Source organism: Protomyctophum parallelum (assembly GCF_964188405.1).
Source record: "Protomyctophum parallelum genome assembly, chromosome: 5".
Taxonomy (NCBI): Eukaryota; Metazoa; Chordata; class Actinopteri; order Myctophiformes; family Myctophidae; genus Protomyctophum; species Protomyctophum parallelum.
Window position 1 is genome coordinate 43,186,082 of NC_139702.1, and position 22,925 is coordinate 43,209,006.

Genomic DNA, 22,925 nt, shown 5'->3' on the forward strand with positions numbered 1-22,925 from the left:
CCCTATATACTGTCATACACCTTCCACTACACCACATTTGTATGGGTCTGGGGAAAACATGACAGTGACTTCATCTGATGGCTGCAGTTGAGTTACACCACCAGTATCATTTTGGGCGCTATATTTACATTTCGCCCCCCCCCAGCCCTGTTTTTTATAGTTCACAATCAAAAAAAGGTTTTAGTCTCAACCAAAAGGACTATAAAGTTAACTCAGTATTGAATCAGAATGAATCCACTTGGGTTGTGGTTGTTCTGTGAATGATGTGGGCTTGACAGCTTCCCAAACGATAACTCCATAAAGGTAGAAACAAACCCCCACTGCTATATATATATATATATATATATATATATATATATATATATATATATATACGGTACGTCGTGTCGTTTTGGGCTGCACGGGGGGTGAGAAGTGAAGAGGGTCCCCGGAAGCAGCAGGGAGGAGGGAAGGGGGTCCCATGGGGGTCCCCATGGCGTCTGACAGTGGGCAACGCAGGGACAGCCACAGTTTGCCACACATGACTGATCGCCTGTCTGGCATCCTTCAGCAAGGGTCACTTAACATTCTGAAATGATAGATTTTCTGTTTCCTCTATGTCCTTTCATATTCTTGTTGGGAGTTCATATGGGCTAAAAATAAAAAATAAATGAAGAAAAATCAAGTGGACCGTGCTGTGATTACAGAGAGACATACTTCACAGAGGGAAAATGTTCACGCGCGCGTACTGCATGCACCATGTGCGAGCTAGCGAGCGCGCCGCGCATGCTAACATACAGCACACACACATACACACAACACGTTTCAAAGTCACACTTTGTTTAATTTGCTGATATGATGGCGTGTAATTAGACAACCACCGTCACTGACAGACACTGGAACAACATTGAAAAGAGTACACACACACACACACACACACACACACACACACACACGTAAAGGTACAAATCCACAAAAATGGATCATTTTTGTGCTTTAAAGAGAATTTGTTTGTTTGTTTTGCATTAGATCAAGAACCACTATAGGGAAATAAAAAGATTCCCCCGACCGAACACGGGAGAACAGAATCACTCTGTTATGCGATCACTTCCTGACAGTTAACTTACTGTACAACATAATACCACTTTATGAGTCAACAGGGTACAGTACACACTGCATGGTCTGACCCTGTATAGGTTACAGTGAAAAGGATGACTTCGCCCACTTTAGACCTATCTTCATATAATTGGGCCTCACTAATACAAAATACTGTTTCTACTGCACTCTTTTTGCTTCTATGGGCCGACGGCATGGAACAAACTCCCACGTACCTTCGACAGGCAGCCTCTGTAGACATATTTAAAACCCATTTAGGCCTGACCTCAGAATTTAAAGAAATTCTTCTACATCCTCCAGTTTTCTGAAATAAATATTTTCACGATTTTTCAAAATTAGCAGATCTACAAGCTCGAGCTACGAGCTTGTAGATCTGCTATTTTTCAATAGCTAAATTATAACATAATGTTTAAAACACCAAAAGGGGGTTCCCGCCCAAAATGGGTTAAAGCACAGCTCAAGACTCACTTCTACACTTTGAATTGTACACTGTATTGCATTACTGCTATTATTCTTTTTAATGTTCATGCCTTGCTTTTCTTTTGTTTCTTTCTCCATTGCTCATTAAAGCCCTTTGAGCTGGATTTCATGTCATGAAAGGTGCTATACAAATAAAAGTTTTATTATTATTATTAAATTAAGATTTTGTAGGAATTTGGTAGTTTTCTAGTTTCGACTTTTATTAACGCAATCATACGAAGAAAGGTTGAAAATGGGCGAAGTCGTCCTTTAAGCAATCTGAACCTTGTTTTTAGTTTTTTTTTGGGGGGGGTGAAAATCTGAATGACAACGTGTGTGTGATTCCACAATGTCAAACATTAAAGGATGAATGTGTGAGTTGTTTTCATCGTCAACATACTTTAATGAGAGACATTTTCTCGCATTTAGCTCATCTTGAAGGAAGGAGAATTCAGATGATATTATTAGTAGTATGTTGCTGTTATTATTGGTATTACACATCAACATCGTTATTGCATCATTCTTTTTTTCCCTTGCTCCTGTTACGACCTTAATCCCGAGTCATGCTTTGCCGCAGGGCGGTGTCACTCGTCGTCCAAGCGATGAAGGTGTCGGCGTTGATTGAAATCAGGTTATTTTCGATGAGTAACGACAGCACCATGAAGCAAAGAATAAACCAGACTTTATACTTCAATCCTGTCAGTGATAAGTGTTTCATGTGAGAGTGCATGTGCAGTGTAAATGACTCACATGTATGTTTATCCGTGTGTGCGTGTGAGTGTGCATGTGTGGTGTTTGTTTGTTTGCGTATTGAAATGTTAGATTCCGCGTGATTGATTTAGTCTGGCTTGTCATTGCTCGGGGCACATTGTTGTGTGAGTGTGTGCCAGTACTCGACTTTCTTCCCTTTGTTTTTGAGACATTCAAACCAGTGTCTGAGTCTTTGTCCACTTGCATTTATACTCAGCTCCACTCCACCTGAACGAGAGAGAGAGAGACAGGGGGGGGGGGGGGGGGGGAGGAGGTGCAATTAACAGATAAAGACAGGTGGAGAGAGGACAGGGGAGTGTGAAAGTCACAGGACATTGTCAGAAAACCTCCCGGCAATGGGAAAGTTAAAGGGACACATGTTAATGACGCTTAGAAAATCTAGAACATGTTGGGGGTCTTTATGTGTGTAATGTGTGGTTTTAGATATTTTAGATTTTAGCAGTGAGCCCAGTCAACGGCGTCAACTCCGGGAGTGCTTGAGGGCACCCACTGACAAAATAATAAGCCGAAAAGCACCCACTGACTGAAGGCTGAAGCTCCCCTCCCCCTGGTCATTTTGTCACGTATAGGCACACACCTTTACAGTGTTCACAGAACAGGTATTCAAATGCTAATACAGTGGCTTTGTTCCAGTGACCGCACGGTTCATTCACACTCCGTCTCCTGCAGCAACACAACACTAACACGGTCAGCGGAGAGGCTGCTGTCTGTGTGCCGTCGGCCCGTCTGTAAAGAGCCATGAGCCGGGAGGGAGGGGAGGGGCAGCAACACCGCCGGCCGCTGGGTAATATCCACACTGACTTGAGACTTGACAAACAGACTCCATCTCAGCCAAAATATCCCAAAACAATGTCCGGGGTTTCTTTCCTAGACTACTTTTACTTTAATTAAAAGGTGCCTACCTTTTAATTGAGATGCAGTGGCTGTAATTGGGTCAAGGATCTTGCTTTCGTGAGCAATGGTGTACGAGATTGGTAATAAATTGGTCAAATGGCACCCACTGCCGTTATAGGAACCTTCCGCCACTGAGCCCAGTGTCTCTGATGTCATCGACACTGGTCTCACTTCCTTCCTGGACTACAATTCCCATAATGCTTTGGTGCACTGCTCCTCCTTGTGGATAGGGGGAGGGCTGTCTTACTGAGACAACATGTAGTCCAGGAAGTATAGCTAAAACCACACATTACACACATAAAGACCCCCAGGAAAGTGTTCTAAATCTTCTCAACGTCATTAACATACAGTATATTATTTATTTTTTTTGCAAAAAGGGTGAAGTGTCCCTTTATGTCGGGTAGCGGCTGGCAGGCAGAGGAGGCAAAACAGACAGAAGAAGGAATCACTACAAACAACACAAACATCGAAACAGAGATGAGAAAAAATCTTTTGACGGACAGCAGAGAAATGGGAAATGGCAGTGTGTGACAGAGACGAGGGCTGAAGTGCAGGTGGGGGAGGCAGACACACCGCACACATCATTACAGAGCTGTTCTCCGGGCTATGACTTGCACAGTCAACGGATCTTTTTATCACACTTCTTTCTTTCACCCAGTGTCTAATGTAATTCTGAGCGCTATATCCGTAAAATCTGAATCCCCCCCCCCCACCGCCCCCCCCCTTTTTCCCCTCACTGTATACGTTTCTTTTCCCTTTTTACCTCCCTTTAATATGATGAATTCCCGTTCTGTTCTTTGACTATATAGAAGTGTCTCTAAATGTTTTGATGAATTGAACAAGGTGGACCCTCTTGTAAACAAGTGTAATGCTTAATTGGGTCGTCCACTCACAGTTAACAGTCTTTGTATTGAGTTTGTGCTTGAAATGTACTGTAATTCTGCAAACTGTTAATAAATATTTCAATCAATCAATCAATATACACTCCCTCCGCCAACCTGGTGGAGAGCAACGGACTGACCTCATGCTTCCTTCAATGCATGAGGAGTCCAAGCTGCTTCTTTTCACCTGACAGGGGAGGGAGTTTCCCCCTGGTTGGACATAGCGTGTGGAAGGAACATGTTTAATCCAACCAGTTCCTTTCCCCTGGCCAGGGGGAGGCAGTATAGAGACCAGGATTACTGCATGTTCTCTGTAAGGGTACCTATAACCAATAGGCCTATAGGGGACACAGAAAGGCCCTTTCACCAACCCCACCTATAGGGTATGGGCACTGATGACGCAGAGGAGAGAACACGCAGGGTCTTGATTTTTTAACCCATTCTGGGCGGGAACCTCTTTTGGTGTTTTAACTAAGCATTATGTTATACTTTAGCTATTGGAAAATAGCAGATCTACAAGCTCATAGCGTGCCACTCGGTGGTGCACTATGAGCTTGTAGATCTGCATTTTCTTTTTATCAAGTACTCAGTTACCTGAGTACTTGAGGGTGGTATCGGCCCGAGTATCGGAACAACTCTAGACCAAAAAGGACTCAGTATGGGATGTGTGGGCGTGGCCTATAGCTGTCCCCCGAGGCTAACTGTGCTTTAGCGCCTAGATATATTCTATCCTTGGACTAAACTCTCTCTCTTTGCCACTCTCTCTCTCTCTCTCTTGGATAAGCTGTCTGAATACAACACTTCCCTCCTCCTAACCCCCGCCCCCTGCATGTCTTCTCTTGCTGCCTCCGCACCTATAGCTGGACTAGATCGATACGGTGTTCTGGTGAGGCTGCGCCGCTGCGGGCGCTCGCTACGGTGATGAATGGTCGCTGAGTGTGACAGACACGGGGGACGGAAGAGCGATGAGCCACTCCTGATGGACACGACGGAACAGATGGGGAAGATGTACAGACATACCGTCTACCACGCGCACACCACGCATGCACGCACACACGCACACTTACTCTTTATTACTCCCTTGAATTGCCTTATACCTTCCGTCTCTCTCATGTACAGGTAAACTGCCTTTTTTTCTCCCTGCTACAATTAAGAAATCATGGCCCTCGTGTCGTAGCTTCTGTAAAATGATAATGGCCTTGGGGAGCGCCGGGGCTGTATAAGTTAGACCAGCCTTTTATCCAAGCAAGACGAATAACTCACTCAACTCAACCCATATATCAGCACCCCCCCCCCCCCCCCACACACACACACACACACACACACACGCAACCCTCACAGACGCGCGCAGAGCCAGATCGAGAGGGAACCCACTTTGATCTCAGGGCCTTGGAGCTTCCCAGGGCGGTAATCCATTCTCTCTGTACCTCACAGCGCCTGCACTCCCTCCCCCACTCCCCCCGCTCCCCCGTGCTGCGCTGCGCTGCACTGCTCTGCTCTACATTTCTGTGACTGTGATACATACACCAGGCAGGCCGTGCATGTGACTGTGCATGTGACTGTGATACACACACACACACACCAGGCAGGCCGTGCATCGTGCATGCCAGTCAGTCAGAGCTGCATCTTTCTGGTGTGCCGAGCTAGGAGCCCAAAGGGAAAAGCAAGGGCTTTCCCTTTTGATTTCTAATGCCTGCGTGTCCACTTGTCCTCTCTCACTCACTCACCCTTGCATGCATGGCTCTCCTTAATTTGTTCAACTCAAGCGCTCTCCTCTCTCAAGCCTCATCATTTAGGCCCTTATTTCTCTTAATTATACCAAAGCCCATCTCTCCCAACCGTGTCACTCCTTTTGTCTGTGTTCATTCAAAAGACTCATGTTCAATCACCCTCTTCACAATTCTCTCTCTCCCTCTCTCCTTCCCGTGTTCTTGGCGTGTGTGCGTGCCCTCGCAGCCTACCTATGAAGTCGTTGCTCATTCCGAGGTCATAGTCCCACACTGAGATCTCCAGGGACTTCTTTGCCAGCTGGTCCAGGGAAACTTCATACGCAAACTCCTGTACAGAGGCAAGTACACACAGTAACACACCATGAGGCCTCAGCGTTAAACCTGGTGTCCCTGGTATTTTTGGGCAGGTCACTATGTATATACCAGTGGTTCCCTAACCTTTTCATGCCAAGGACCCCCAAACTGATACTCATTGGCCTGTGGTCGCCCCATTTGAAAATATATGCCAGGGACCCCCATAAGAGAAGATTGTTACGGCTCTAGCAGTGATTTTCAACCATTTTCATTTCAAGGGCCCCCCGGTTTGATATGCAACGGACCCCCATCTAATGGCATTTCTATCTCTGAGACCCCAATTGATATTGTAACATCAATGTTAATTTAACTCAGAGTGTAGAAATGGAACCAAATTTGTACCATTTGTACACTCTCAGACTAGAGCCACAAGGGTCCATTTGGTTCCTAACTATCAGTTAGCTGGGGACCCCCTGGAACTCCCTCAAGGACCCCTGGGGGTCCTCGGACCCCCACTTTGGGAACCACTTATACAGTATAGGCGAAACATGCACGCAATGCTAAAGTTTAAACATTAAGCATTGCTTCATTCTGATGGAGAGATAGATGACCATTAGGTGTTCTTCCAGATACCACGGTATCTGAGCTTTGTCCCTGTCAAATAAATAAAATAAATAAAAGGTTGACATTTTGCAACAGTAGAGCAGGTTGACCACCTCCAGCCACTGCAGATTTTACATACTTTACCGCACAGATTGATTCAAATACAAACTTATTCTTTAAAAGTATATATTGTTTGCTTTAAAAATGCCATATTCATATAGTTCAGAATATTCTGTTGGATGCTGTCTATACGGTAAAGATTAAAAGGGGGCTTTCCCGTGGGCTATGCTCACAATTGTATGGGAAATATATAAAGTATACGTGGCTCAGAGGTAAAGTGACCGGATGCCGATGGTAACCGCAAGGTTCCCAGTTCGAACCCGGGCTCCCCCAGAGTTAGTGTTGAAGTGTCCTTGAGCAAGACTCTGACTGAACCCCTAATTGCTCCCGATTTGCAGGTTGGTGCCTTGCATGGTTTCCTCCTGGTGTGTGAATGCATGTGTGAATGGGTGAATGTATTAATGCACAATCTCTGTAAACAGCCTTGGATAAAGGCGCTATATTAATGCACCATTATTATTAATATTCTTTAAGTACAACATAATATAACATCTGGTTAGTTTAGACACTGAAGTGTGCAGAAGTACTAGGCCTGAATAATGGGTCACTAATTCAAAGGATAATTTGGCCAATAAATAGCTGGTTTGTGCAGAGACTTGGGTTGGGACGTATACCTACCTCGTTGAACTCTGGGTTGAGAGTCTTCTTCTTTACGGTGGTCTTGTACTTGGACTTCTTCCCCATTTCAGGCCCCAGGAGACTGAAAAAACAAGGAACCAAAAGAGACAGTTGACCACTTGAACCTGTTCTGGGCGGAACGTTCGCTGACAATAGCTGATCTAACACCACGCGCCGCGAGTCGCAACGCAATACGTCGTCATTGTAGATCTCCTATTTTCAGAGAACTAATTAAGGGCAAAGCAAGTATACAGAGTCAACTGGTTCAGGGATGGGCAACTTTGATGATGAAGAGAGAGAGACACTATAGTTCCACACTCACTCCAGAGGGCCACTATAGTTCCACACTCACTCCAGAGGGCCACTATAGTTCCACACTCACTCCAGAGGGCCACTATAGTTCCACAGTCACACTCACTCCAGAGGGCCACTATATGCCCCCAGGCCGCCAGTTGCCCATGTATGAACTGGTAAATTATCATATAAGATACACACAACGTAATGATTTTGATATGATGCACTATGGCTGTAGGCTGGCAGCCTACAGGTTGCAAAATGTAACGTATTGGATACAGCAAGAACTGCAGTGGGAGAAGGCATGAGAAAGGTCTTCAATCCTCTCACACATGCAGTGCCAAAGCTGCCAGTAATTCTTGTTACGTAGATCTAGGCAAACAAAACCACAACTTTGTATTCACAGTAACCTGACACACAAAGTCACCAGAATGAACAAACAGCACTAATAACTAGTAATAATAAATACTCAGTAAAGTTGAGAGTTGAGAGAAAAGTTGTTCCAAACAAAACTACAACTTTGTATTCACAGCAACCTGACAGACAAAGTCACCAGAATGAATATGACTTCTTATCAGGCGAGGGTGAAGAGAGAGAAAAGCCATGCTGTTATTTTCCACAATATTATCTAGCAATGAGGCGACAGAAGGTTTCCCGGAGGGCAATGACTGTCATCATCAGCATAAATTCCACGTCAAGATGTTCCGGCAGTGAGAGATATCTCACTCCCCCAACTTCACCCCTCAGAGCAGTGACAAATCCTCACTAGGACAGCTGATTCTGGGCTAGGCTCGGGGCTGTCTCATCACCAGGATAGGAATGAGTGATGCAGGGGGGTGTATGAGGACAGAGGACTAGTTGGAGAGAATGAAGAAGAGGAGGGAAGAGGAAGGGAGAATGAGAGGGTGGGTGGGGGGTGTGGTTACAGGCAGTGGTGTCATGCTCGTAGAACGCAGTACCACGCCGTGGTACTAGGGTTGGGATTCGGAACCGGGTCCATTTCAGACCCGGTTCCGACATTGCGGATCCGGAGCCGGTTCCATCGTTTTTTTATTAACGGTTCCCCAAACGGTTCTCATCAGTCGTCATTTAGCTCCGCTGTGTCTGTGCAATGTGCATGCATGCAAGCAGAGCCTGAGGTGACGTCACCCCACCTAAAGGAGTGTGTGGGGTCGGGGAGGATACGCCCACTGTTCTGTGCATTCAGCGACCGCTCACCGCCACGGAGCGAGTGATGTCGAAGAGATCTCCAAAGTGTGGTTAACAGAGAGGGAAATGACTCTGAGGCTGAGCACGCAAAGTGGAATAAATGTTATGCTATAGTTCCCTGCAAAGGTTGTTGCAACTTGTACCAGTTGCACGTCCACATTGATGAAACAACTCAAAATCAATACGCCTACACGAGTCCACAACTCACGAGAATAATCTAGGCAAATCGCGTTTGAGAGCCATGCGGAAAGCTCACACTCCCCGCAGCTCCACCACAGCCGGCGGGGGATGAGGATGATGCAAGGCTGGTTCACTTTCCCCAGGCTAGTAACGTAATAGAAAATAAAAACTACTAATGTCTACAGAGCTTTTCATTAGGTGTATTGTACAACTGTTAATGGTGTTAATTTAGAACGCCAATGTCTCGACGTCTTTCTGTCTGATATTTTATGAATCATGCCAAATCAATTTTCTGCACTTATTTTTTACAACTTATAAGCAACTCAACTGCTTTTGATTTGGCTTTAAATTAATCGCGTGACTGTTGAGAGCCCAGCGTTTAGGTGCATATACCTCCATAGATTGATTAGCCTACTTTATAAACAGTTTGCAGAAAAAAGCACAGGAACGTAGCCTACAGTTCAATACAAGGTCTGCTAAAAGGATTTTTTTATTCCAAGAAAGCACAATTTGTTTCCATTAGGGTAAGGGGTCCTTCATATTAAATTAATCTGAACATTAAAGACAACATTTGTCACCACAACAATATCATTATTGCAATGTGTACTGTATTTAATATACAGCAAATTGCAATATATAGAGTAAAAATGATATTGTTGTGGTGGCTAGCTGGTGGTGGTGGTGGTGAAGTTTAAATAATAGTGCCACCTCATACTTGTAAAGTGCATTTTCAATAATTTCATTAATTAATTTGTTTTTATTATGTACTTGGTTAGGTTAGGTATAATATAAGCATCATTTATGTCAGAAAAAAAGGGGAAAAAATAATATTAGGATCCGTTAAGGGAACCGTTAGGAACCGGAACCGTTAAGAGGGATCCGGGAAGGATCCGGAACCGTTAAAATCCTAACGAATCCCAACCCTACGTGGTACCAGTCATTTTTTGACGTGCACGCGCAGGGACGGAACGGAACGGTGCATGTGCGTGCACGCTAGAACGCGTCCCCCTAGATTGAATAGAAGACGCACCTAATCAACCTCGCGTCACCAGACTTTCCAAGACGCACCAAGTACCCAGTGGTCTAGGTTTACTGGCGTGCGTGCATGTGTTAGGCTGCACAACAGCGAGATGTGGTGGTGAAAACCAACCAAGCTATTTTCGTGCTCGGACAGACGGACCCGGGCAGGGACCCACAGGGACCAACAGGGACCCAGGGACAAACATAGCTCCGTAATGGAGTGGCTGCACCACTCAAAAATTTATAAAACGCCAAATTCGGCACACGCTCATCTCACCCCCACCTTCAGATACCCTGTGACACCCCATGTGTGGTACAAGGCACCTCCCAATTAAAGGAGAAATCCAGACCAAAGCACATGTAGGCTACCCATGAATCAGCCTAGAATCCTGTCCCAACATACAGTACATGTTGGCCTAATGGCCTTGAAGATGGAGTGCCACAATTTTTGTATTTGTCATGTGTCTATGAGGAGACAGTACTTCATTACACCCTGACACCCTGGAGTCGTTTTTATGTGCAATGGTGTATTAACTTTGTATTTAGGGTTTCTTCCTGGAGGCTAAACCCTTGACAGTCAAACAGGCCAATGAAATAAACAGTAATATAGTGACACCACACTATCAGCCCCTCCCCTAACCCCTCCCCCTTTATCATACAACTACAGCTGTGGGTGCGGCTTCAGTTCAGGTGGATCACCCACCAGGCAAACCAGGCATACTTAATGAACTGGTGGGCGTGCTCACTGCCCACAACATTTTAACAAATACTGTACACTTTTTTGAAAATGCAGATCGAGGGTGACAAACGGTGCATGTGTGAGTACCAGGACACTATTAATGGACGACTCGTGAAAAAAATACGTTTGATTGGAGCTACTAAAATACCCACATTAGAATTAACTCTTAATCCGCCGCCATTAATTAATAGCGTGCTGCGAGGGTTTTATCGCGCGTAACACTTCCTTTGAAGAGCCAAATATCCGTAATCGCATGTTGTGACAAACTGCTGTGTGTGATGTCTTGACCGGTTGATGTTCTCTCGTACTATCTGTCAGTGGGGAGTGTTGGCTGATGAATGAATATCAACATCCTGATACATCCTAATACTGGGGGGTCAAATTATGACATTCCTGCTGTCAAAATATGACCCCCCCCCCCCCCCCCCCCAGTCAAAAAACACTTTGTTTGAAATAGACACTCATGCTCTCCAAGGTGTGATTTGGTGTCCTAAGGATGAATACAAAATGTATATCAACATCTTAAAACCAAAATGTTGAATTGTGGGTTTGAGCTCACATGCCCTGTTGATGTAAATCAAAAGGGGGGGGCAACTACCCGTCAGTGGGGAGTGTTGGCACTTTGTAGAATCAGTCTCGGTCGAAATGGGTTAAAGAGGATGGATAATGAAGGTGCAATTAAAAAGAGGCATGGGAGTCATAATAACCGACGGGGCCGGGCAGACAGGAGAGAGCGTTGCATGAAGGGAGCAGACAACAAACCGCATGGTATGCTAGAGGAAAAACTGAATGTGGTGTAAAGTTGTGTAAAGTTGGATAGACATGTTGGATATATGTTCCAACAGCAGAGATACATTTAGTTGTTCTTTTTGTTTTTTTAATAACTGCTTACTTTGCAAACCCAGGCTTTGCACACGCGCGCACGCACGCAGGCAGAGAGAGTGCCGAAATGAAATACGAAAGCCTGTTTAGTCAGCAGGAAATATTTGACAGCTGTATGTTGTCTCAAATAAATATTGAAGGCTCCCTGGCTGCTAAAATGCAAAAATGAATAACTCAGCCACTATAAGACTATATATATATATACTACAGTACATACGTTATTTAGATTTTTCATCAAATACAAGACACACCACAACAATACAAGACATCAAATTACAGAAAAGCAAGCCCAACACACACACACACACACACACACACACACACACACACACACACACACACACACACACACACACACACACACACGGATGACTATGAAAGCAGGGATAGTTATGAGCTGAAGAAGGTCAAGGACTTCAAGTACGTGGGCTCATGGGTCAACGCAAGTAAGATCTTAAAAGTGAGGAAGGCACTTGCATGGAGGGCATGGTCAGTGGTCAGATTTTGTCGACTAAAACTATGACGAAAAATGTTCGAATACTAAGCTATGACGACTAAAACTAAGACCAAATATATTGACAATTTCGTCAACAAATAAAAACAAGACTAAAATGTTAGGAAGGGACTAGTGGACAAGAGATCCAGTATAAGTCATTTTACACTTGGTTGCATGCTGAAAATAACAGATCTACAAGCTCACAACGCGTCACGCTGCGGCACGTTGTGACCTTGTAGATCGGCTATTTTCAGCAAGTGTAAAATCAGTCATTACGACGGCATCAAGGCCCCCCAAAATACATTTAGTCGACTAAATCAACTGTAGATTTAGTCGACTAAAATCTTATGGTATTTAGTCAACTAAAACTAGACTAACATTCCAGGCGACTGAAACTAAATGAAAACTATTGAAGAGACTATATTACTAAAACTAAAATCAAAATTTGCTGCCAAAAACAACAATGCTATAGACCGGTGCTACACCAGTATGCTGCGTGCAGTACTTAACATCAGCAAGAATACACATGTTACCAACAAGACTCTGTATGAGGGAATACCACGGGTGAGAATACACATGTTACCAACAAGACTCTGTATGAGGGAATACCACGGGTGAGAATACACATGTTACCAACAAGACTCTGTATGAGGGAATACCACGGGGTGAGAATACACATGTTACCAACAAGACTCTGTATGAGGGAATACCACGGGTGAGAATACACATGTTACCAACAAGACTCTGTATGAGGGAATACCACGGGTGAGAATACACATGTTACCAACAAGACTCTGTATGAGGGAATACCACGGGTGAGAATACACATGTTACCAACAAGACTCTGTATGAGGGAATACCACGGGGTGAGCCAGAGAATAGCAGCCAGGAGAATGAGACTATAGCAGGACACTGCCAAAGACACCCAGAGCTGCCAGAGTGCCAGCCAGCTAAATTGGTGCTGTGGGAACCAACACACGGTCACGAGGACGTCCCAATGGATGTACTCAGGAACGATGCAGGAGCACAAAGAAGCACCAACGAACTGGCCAGATGTATACGGAGAACCGAGATGACGGGTGGAAGCAACGATGGAGGGCTCGTCTGAGGACGACCTAGACATATAGTTATGAGTCCATTAGTGAAAGATGCACACAGTTGCACCATAGCAACAAGATATACAGAACAAGCACTGCCAGGAATGGCATTAATTTAACATGTTTTTGGAACTTAGCTCGTGTATTCTGTCCGTCTTGACGGATTTGTTCAAGCTTAGAGAGCATTTTGTTGGAGCTTAGAGAGCATTTTGTTGTGACATCTCTTGACACATTTTTTTGGCAGCCACCATATATATACCTGCTATTAGGCATGTGTTTTTGGTGGGGAGGATCAAGGGCCTATGGGTTGTATTTTGCATGTCTTAAGTACCAGGTCTTATTCCCTAACTTGAGTAAACTAAAGACCTGGAGGCGTGATCAATGCTCTTTGGCCACTCAGAATAGCCAAATGGCATTGATCACGCCTCCAGGTCTTTAGTTTACTCAAGTTAGGGAATAAGACCTGGTACTTAAGACACGCAAAATACAGCCCCTTGGGCTCCATTAAGCAATTAATATAATATGACATATAATATTACAGATTTATGAGCTGGGGGCGTGTTGTATGTCATATTGCAATTTTGGGCATGTTAAGAAGCGCTTTCGACACCCCGTGGATTGCGCAAAACGGCCTTGAATTAGTCATGGGTCTGTTTAAGGAGTGTTTGAGACGTACCCAATCAACATGTCCGTACTATTCTCTTTACCAGTCAGCTGATGTCACATACGGAATGCGCACTTTGGGGATCGTGGTATTACATTTCTTCAGGCTGGCACCATAGAAGACATGACATGACTTTGTCACATTTGGGTTAATTATTCCTATTGCACTGCATGCTGTCACCTTTATGCCTCAAAATAATTTGTTTCTATTGAAAAACACCAGTAAAATAACGTTTATTATATTTTATTTCATTCAAGTCATGATGAAGGAATGAGTTGAATGCTGCTGCTTAATGCTGTGCCTGTGGCCCCGATGGTATATGGTCTTCGCTCGTAGCATTTTATTGAAGAAGAGATGTTTTTATTTATTTTTAAGGTTGAGAAATGAAAGAATTATGGCCGTTTCTAATTTCAACATTTTACAAAAAAAAGACGCAAAAAGAGGCTGTTGCCATGTCTCATAGAAACAAGTAAATAGGTCTATAAAAATAAGCGCATATAACAGGGGTCTGTAACCTATTTTAAATGAAGTGCCATGTTTTTATTTTCTAGATAGTGAGTCTGCCATATCCAGATTAATTTTAATGACACCACATTAAAATAAAAAAAACATTTTGATTGTCCACAAATATGAAGTTCTTTTTAAATATGTTCTTGCACATTGTTATAATGATCATTATATATATCCCCCTGCAGTCAGAGTTCATAGTTTTAATGAATGAATGTGATGCATTGTGAGCTGGTATATATATAGATCTGCTATTTTCTAAAGTAATCTTGGAAAAATTTAATTTAATTTTTGGATTAGCCGTCCTTAGTTGGGCAAATGCATTCATCTGGGGATCCTTGACATGGGAATGTGCTGTGTGAGGATCACTGGTTTAAACAACATTAGGAGAAAAGCCCAAATAACCACTTTAGAAACAAGAAAAGCAACCACAACTAGTAGGCTACAACTACCAATATTTACAAGCAACTTCACAGAAAAAGAAGCCGCTTATAATAAACAGACATGGCAACACTCCAGCAGCCTCCCAGAGCCGCTCAAGTGTAAAATCAAACAGTGCTTTTTGCGTTTATGAGGTGGTCAGACACACGTCTAATCGTTATGCGCCGAGTGTTTTTAGGTCAAGGGGCTTAATAGCAAATTGCGCAAAGCGAAAATAATTAACATATGGACACTCCCACAATGCTAAAATATTCAGGAACGCCGTATGCCATATGTGTGTGCGTTCAACACGGGCCGATATGCCTTTCATAATACGATTGTGCGCAGAGCGAGGGCAATTTATGTATTAACCCATTGTAAAACGGATCTTCAAAATGGCACCCCTTGTCTCATAAGAGCAACCTAATATATGCTAAACAGCAATCTGGCTGGATATCCCTTTCCAGTTGTCTGGACTCTGGAGAACCAATTATATCCTCAGAAAGTGGCTATTACTGGATTACTGGGCACTTGAAGAAAGGAAGAGAAGAGAAGCACTCCATTGAGTAATCCAAAAGTAATAAAGTCACGGGTGCAACAGTTCAGTTCAGGTAGATACCTACACACACATACAGTGCCTTCGGAAAGTATTCACACCCCTTCACTTTTACCACATTTTGTTTTGTTACAGCCTCATTTCAAAATGGATTAAATTCGTTTTTTTCCTCATCAATCTACACACAATACCCCATAATGATGAAGTGAAAAAAGTTTTCTCAAATATTTTGTTAATTTATAAAAAAAATAAGAAGCTGGAAAAACACATGTACATAAGTATTCACACTCTTGACTTAGTACTAAGTTGAGGCACCTTTGGAAGCAATTACAACCTTAAGACTTTTTGGGAATGATGCTACAAGCTTGGCACACTTGAATTTGGGGTATTTTCCCCCTTTTTCTCTGCAGATCCTCACAAGCTCTGTCAGGTTAGACGGGGAGCGTCGCTGAACAGCTATTTTCAGGTCCTTCCAGAGATGCTCAATGGGGTTCAAGTCTGGCCTCTGGCTGGGCCACTCAAGGACTTTCACAGAGTTGTCCTAAAACCAATCCTTCGTTATCTTAGCTGTGTGCTTGGGGTCGTTGTCCTGTTGGAAGGTGAATCGTTGACCAAGTCGGAGGTCCTGAGCGCTCTGGAGCAGGTTTTCATCCAGGATGTCTCTGTACACTGCTCCATTCATCTTTCCCTCTATCCTGACAAGTCTCCCAGTTCCTGCCGTTGAAAAACATCCCCACAGCATGATGCTGCCACCACCATGCTTCACCGTAGGGATGGTATTTGCCAGGTGATGAGCGGTGCCTGGTTTCCTCCAGACGTAACGCTTGGCATTCAGGCCAAAAAGCTCTATTTTGGTTTCATCAGACAAGAGAATCTTGTTAATAATGGTCTGAGAGTCGTTTAGGTGCCTTTTGGCAAACTCCAAGTGCACTGTGACGCCCGGCTGTCATGTGCCTTTTATTGAGGAGAGGCTTCGGTCTGGAGGAAACCAGGCACCGCTCATCACCTGGCAAATACCATCCCTACGGTGAAGCATGGTGGTGGCAGCATCATGCTGTGGGGATGTTTTTCAACGGCAGGAACTGGGAGACTTGTCAGGATAGAGGGAAAGATGAATGGAGCAGTGTACAGAGACATCCTGGATGAAAACCTGCTCCAGAGTGCTCAGGACCTCCGACTTGGTCAACGATTCACCTTCCAACAGGACAACGACCCCAAGCACACAGCTAAGATAACGAAGGATTGGTTTTAGGACAACTCTGTGAAAGTCCTTGAGTGGCCCAGCCAGAGCCCAGACTTGAACCCCATTGAACATCTCTGGAAGGACCTGAAAATAGCTGTTCAGCGACGCTCCCTGTCTAACCTGACAGAGCTTGAGAGGATCTGCAGAGGATCTGCAGAGAAAAAGTGGGAAAATACCCCAAATTCAAGTGTGCCAAGCTTGTAGGATCATTCCCAAAAAGTCTTAAGGCTGTAATTGCTGCCAAAGGTGCCTCAACTTGGTACTAAGTCAAGAGTGTGAATACTATATTTGAGAAAACCTTTTTCACTTCATCATTATGGGGTATTGTGTGTAGATTGATGAGGAAAAAAACGAATTTAGTCCATTTTGAAATGAGGCTGTAACAAAACAAAATGTGGTAAAAGTGAAAGGGTGTGAATACTTTCCGAAGGCACTGTATCCAATGGGATTTTTCCCCACCGGCATGCTGCAAGCAACAGACAACACACAGACGTCTCGGCCCGGAGGGCAGGCCTTCCTCAGCATAAATCAGAACAATATGTGACCAGATTTGACTGAGAGCCTGCCATCGCGCAAATTCCAGCTTTTCACCAGAGGAGAATATATATAATTTGTCCCCCCAAAATGAGTTAATAGCACAGGCAGACTCTTCACATACTAGAGCATGTCTGAAATAGACATGTAAATATGAAAAAAATGCTTACACATGTAGCTAGGTGTAATGATAGAGACCACAGAAGTGAACCTTTCAAGCCTGTTTTCTCAACTCGCCGTTTCTCTGCAAGACATTACTCTATAAGCCATATCTCCAAAACTGGTGGGTCAAACTGAACAACCAATGTCAATTTGAAGCTATGATTCCCTGCTTTCATATGACATGAAAAAAACGAAAATTAAAATAAAAAATCCAATGGCAGTCCCTCAGTCAAATTTGGTCACATATGGTGTCAGTCACTTATAAAAGGGACCTGGGTACCACTCACAAAACGCTCCGATTACTCCATCTCTCTCACATTATTCATAACATTACATACTATTATACTGCACACAGTGTTGTTTTTGACAGCAAATTTAGATTTTAGTTTTAGTTCATAGTCTCTTCAATAGTTTTCATTTAGTTTTAGTCACATTTTAGTCACCTGGAATGTTTTAGTGTTAGTCTAGTTTTAGCCGACTAAATGTCATAAGATTTTGGTGGACGTCGATGCCGTCGTAATGTCTGTTTTTACAATTGCTGAAAATAGCTGATCTACAAGCTCACAAGGCATGTAGATCGGCTATTTTCAGCATGCAAGTGTAAAATGCAAGTTTAAAATGACTTATACTGGATCTCTTGTCCACTAGTCCCTTCCTAACATTTTAGTCTATTGTCAGTATATTTAGTTTTAGTTTGAGTCACCATAGCTTAGTTTTAATTTAGTTTCCATGTAGTTTTCGTCAGTGAAAAATAGGTAGTCGACAAACATTTTTCATCTTAGTTTTAGTCGACGAAAATCAACACTGACTGGACACTGCCAGACAGAGAATCGTCTGCAATACCACACTATCATTATAGGGGAGACTGTTGGGTACATTTTACCAAGTTTAGATTTGGAGTAATGCAATCTGTCAGTGCAATACTTTCACATTGTATCAAACTATCTAGAATTGATAGAACAGCTCTGAATACTAGACAGGCCCTCCTCCTCCTCCCACAACTCATCTGATATCGAAATGGCCACACATTTTTTTCTTTTAATGAAAAAAATGATCCATCTCTTTGCTATTGTGCTTGCCTATTGTGTCTGTCTTTGTGTTTGTTTTGTGTTTTTTCTCTTTCTTTTTTTCTTTTCCTTTGTGAGGTGTTTCCTTTGTAGGACCCTCTTAGTTAGGACCCTCTCGAAAATGAGATACTATGGGGTTGATTTAGGACTTCTATTTTACTTACTTCTATATTACTAATCTAATTACAGTATTATGATCTGGGGGCGTGTGGTATGTCATATTGCAATTTTGGGCATGTTAAGAAGCGCTTTTGACACCCCGCGGAGTGCGCAAAACGGCCTTGAATTAGTCATGGGTGTGTTTAAGGCGTGTTTGAGACGTACCCAATCAACATGTCCGTACTATTCTATTTACCAGTCAGCTGATGTCACATACGGAATGCGCACTTTGGGGATCGTGGTATTACATTTCTTCAGGCTGGCACCATAGAAGACATGACATGACTTTGTCACATTTGGGTTAATTATTCCTATTGCACTGCATGCTATCACCTTTATGCCTCAAAAGAACAGACCCAGCTATACCTTTCAGATCGGAATGGAACTGCGGGCAATCCATGCGTAATGTTCCCAGAATCGTCTAACCCATGTTCGTTTGATATTGTTTAATTCGATAACGATAGAACCATGTACCATACAGCGAATGAAAGCAAGATTCCTAAGGAATATGGAGATTTTTACATTTAATAAAACGGTTGAGAAATGAGAGAACCATGAGTGTTTATAGGCTAATATCAACGTTTTTTTATGAAAGACAAACGGGCTGTGAACTTGAAGAGCTCAATCACCATCCCGACACGGAAGAAATATAGCCTAGTGCATGCATGTATATGCACTGTTGCACTTGCACACAGTAGCCTACACACGCTCTTTATTTGTTTCTATTGAAAAACACCAGTAAAATAACGTTTATTATATTTTATTTCATTCAAGTCACGACGAAGGAATGAGTTGAATGCGTGCTGCGTAATGCTGTGGCCCCGATGGTATGGTCTTCGCTGAGTTCGCTCGTAGCATTTTATTGAAGAAGACTTGAATCGGGTGTATATAGCTATATATATATAGCATATGAAAGCAAACTTCCCACGGATTATGGAGATGTTTTTATTTATTTTTAAGGTTGAGAAATGAAAGAATTATGGCCGTTTCTAATCTCAACATTTAAAAAAAAGAAAGACGCAAAACGAGGCTGTTGCCATATCTCATAGAAACAAGTAAATAGGTCTATACAAATAAGCGCATATAACAGGGGTCTGTAACCTATTTTAAATGAAGTGCCATGTGAGTCTGCCATATCCAGATTAATTTTTAATGACACCACATTAAAATAAAAAAACATATTTTGATTGTCCACAAATATAAAGTTCTTCCTTCTTTTTAAATATGTTCTTGCACATTGTTATAATGATCATTATATATATCCCCCTGCAGTCAGAGTTCATAGTTTTAATGAATGAATGTGATGCATTGTGAGCTGGTATAGATCTGCTATTTTCAAAAGTAATCTTGGATTTTTTTAATTTAATTTTTGGATTAGCCGTCCTTAGTTGGGCAAATGCATTCATCTGGGGATCCTTGACATGGGAATGTGCTGTGTGAGGATCACTGGTTTAAACAACATTAGGAGAAAAGCCCAAATAACCACTTTAGAAACAAGAAAAGCAACCACAAAATAGTACAACTACCAATATTTACAAGCAACTTTACAGAAAAAGAAGCCGCTTATAATAAACAGACATGGCAACACTCTACCAGCCTTCCAGAGCCGCTCAAGTGTAAAATCAAACAGTGCTTGTTGCGTTTATGAGGTGGTCAGACCCACGTCTAATCGTTATGCGCTGAGTGTCTTTAAGTCAAGGGGCTTAATAGCAAATTGCGCAAAGCGAAAATAATTAACATATGGACACTCCCACAATGCTAAAATATTCAGGAACGCGGTAAGCCATAATGTGTGTGCGTTCAACACGGGCCAGTGCGTTCAACACGGGCCGATATGCCTTTCATAATACGAATGTGCGCAGAGCGAGGCCAATTTATGTATTTCCATTGGTAAAACGCACCTTCAAAATCTACCCATAGATCTCAATGGGGTATTCCTAAATAATAACAAACAACAAAACATCTCTGAGATGACCATGAGTCTACCGACGCCCCAAAGGCAGCAACAAAGCTAGAAACTAAGGGCTCTATTTTGCCTTTTATTATTATTTTTTACTATTTTGAAAAACATTTTCGAACAGTTAAAGATTGTCTATTTTAACTATTCGAAAATGTTTTTCAAAATAGTAAAACAAGGCAAAGTAGTTTAGAGATAAGGGGTTTAGCATGGACGAAAATAGAGCCCTAAATGTTTAGTTTGGATATGCGAGAATTAAGTCATAGAACTATGACTGTCAATTCTGGGATATTTATATACGCTTATACTGATCACTGTATGCAACGATCACAGTGATTACAGTGATACAATGATTATTATACTGATCACTGTATGCAACGATCACAGTGATTACAGTGATACAATGATTATACTGATCACTGTATGCAACGATCACAGTGATTACAGTGATACAATGATTATACTGATCACTGTATGCAACGATCACAGTGATTACAGTGATACAATGATTATGAGGATCAAAAAGCTTGGGATATGAATTATTGCTATTAAATGTTGTTTAAATAGAGGGTATCTGCGTGACATCATCATTATACACGGATGTTATGCGGGAACACAAACGCCTACGAGTGTAAAAAACTAAACTACTTTCTGTCCTCGTCAGTCCATACATCCAAACAGCTTATGACAAAGTGTGTGCTCCTTGCTTTGTGTGACCTTGTTGTTGTGTCTAGTATTGTGTAGTACTCAAACAAAGAAACTAGTCATGGCTAGTGATGGAGACAGAAAAGGATGAAAATGGAGACAGAAAGCACAGGGAAAGAAAGCATCTGTGGTTGAGGCCGCCCAGCTCGTCAAGTGGATTGATCACACCTGGTCATCATCATCAAGTGGATTGATCACACCTGGTCATCATCATCAAGTGGATTGATCATGCCTGGTCACATAATGACCCGTCCCTTTGCGTGGGCCCGTGGTGATGGAACTGGCAGCGAGCCAAGGAGAAGGAGGGTGATTTAAAAGTTTCCGTAATAGGCCGGTTTGAGCAATTTAAAAAAGAGCAAACAGTGTTTAACCCATTCAGTATTTTAGCTGTGACGTGAGCGCCCCCTCCTGAGATACTTCCGGGTCCTACTTTTGTGTCGCTTTTGTGTCCCCATGGAGTTATACTGTGACGCTCCGTCGGACTAAATCTGAGACGAAAACAACCACGAAAGTCTAATTTTACCGCTTTCCTCGCAACAACAAAGCTGCGCTGCTCTCCCAAATCTGACAGTGACAGGCCGTCTGTCCCACATGGAATACTATCGCCATTTTATTTTATTGTGTCAAATAAATCCTCATAATGCAAACTAGATTCAACATACTCAAGCCTGCACACATTCTAAATATACCCCAGAAATATTTTACCGATCAAATGGACTGTTGCCACCTTCAATAATAATGATAACTAGAAAAAGTGCCCTTCTGGGCACAGGTCTCCACCAGGTTATCCACAGATCCGTGCAGTTAGAGGTAAAAACACTTTTCGGCCAGTTATAGCACCACCTTGAGGCTGAGTTGAAATTGTTCATGTGGCATTTCGTCCTCGGCCTAGTGGGAATGTGCGTGCACAATTTCACGGAAATCACGCGATGTGTTCATGATTTGCAGCATTTTGTTTGAAACTGAGCACTCCTGTGAACTTTGGAAGCCAATCTTAACCAATCAGGATGGAGTCTGAGAAATCTGAAAGACGCGTTTCGTTGAATGGCTCTAGAGAGACTGTGTACTAATTTGCGTGATGTTTGGACAAAATCTGTAGGTGTACTGTGAAAAAACTTGTTTTGCACAAAGCGGCCTCCTGGTGGCGCTATAACAGGCCGTTCTGGAAAGTTTGGGGCAGAGGTTCATCGTTGGCATCCAGGGAGTGTGTGTGCAAAATTTGGCATCGACCGGGTTAACGGTGGCCGAGATTAGCTGTTCACGGACACACGGACGGACACACGGACGGACGGACACGCGGACGGACGAAGTGCAAAACATACTCTCCCCACATGCCTTCGGCCTGGTGGAGACAATAATAGTCTTTATTGTCTCCACATCATATATTTTTGTTGTCATGGACACTTGTACAAAACATTAATAATTCTACTCGAGTTGGAAGCATTAAGACCCATTTTAACCCTCAATGGTTTCCTTTCTGAAAAATAACGTCACTGTAAAAAGATTCACGCGTTTAGATATTCAATTTACATTGAGATGCGGACGGGAGCTGGTGCCACTTGGACCCGG

At 43.0% G+C, this 22,925-nt stretch overlaps 1 protein-coding gene across 1 annotated transcript in view; it reads right to left on the reverse strand.

Annotated features, from left to right (window-relative positions):
• Positions 1-1,934: 1,934 nt before the first annotated feature.
• doc2g (double C2-like domains, gamma) overlaps positions 1,935-22,925 on the reverse strand; it is a gene marked incomplete at its 5' end in the record, with an annotated part of 68,754 nt that continues 47,763 nt past the window's right edge. Inside the window, 3 exons of the mRNA XM_083765511.1 lie at positions 1,935-2,532; positions 6,062-6,158; positions 7,466-7,547. Coding sequence (XP_083621637.1) covers positions 2,393-2,532; positions 6,062-6,158; positions 7,466-7,547 — 319 coding nt within the window. The 3' untranslated portion in view covers positions 1,935-2,392. The remainder of the gene's footprint in view (positions 2,533-6,061; positions 6,159-7,465; positions 7,548-22,925) is intronic.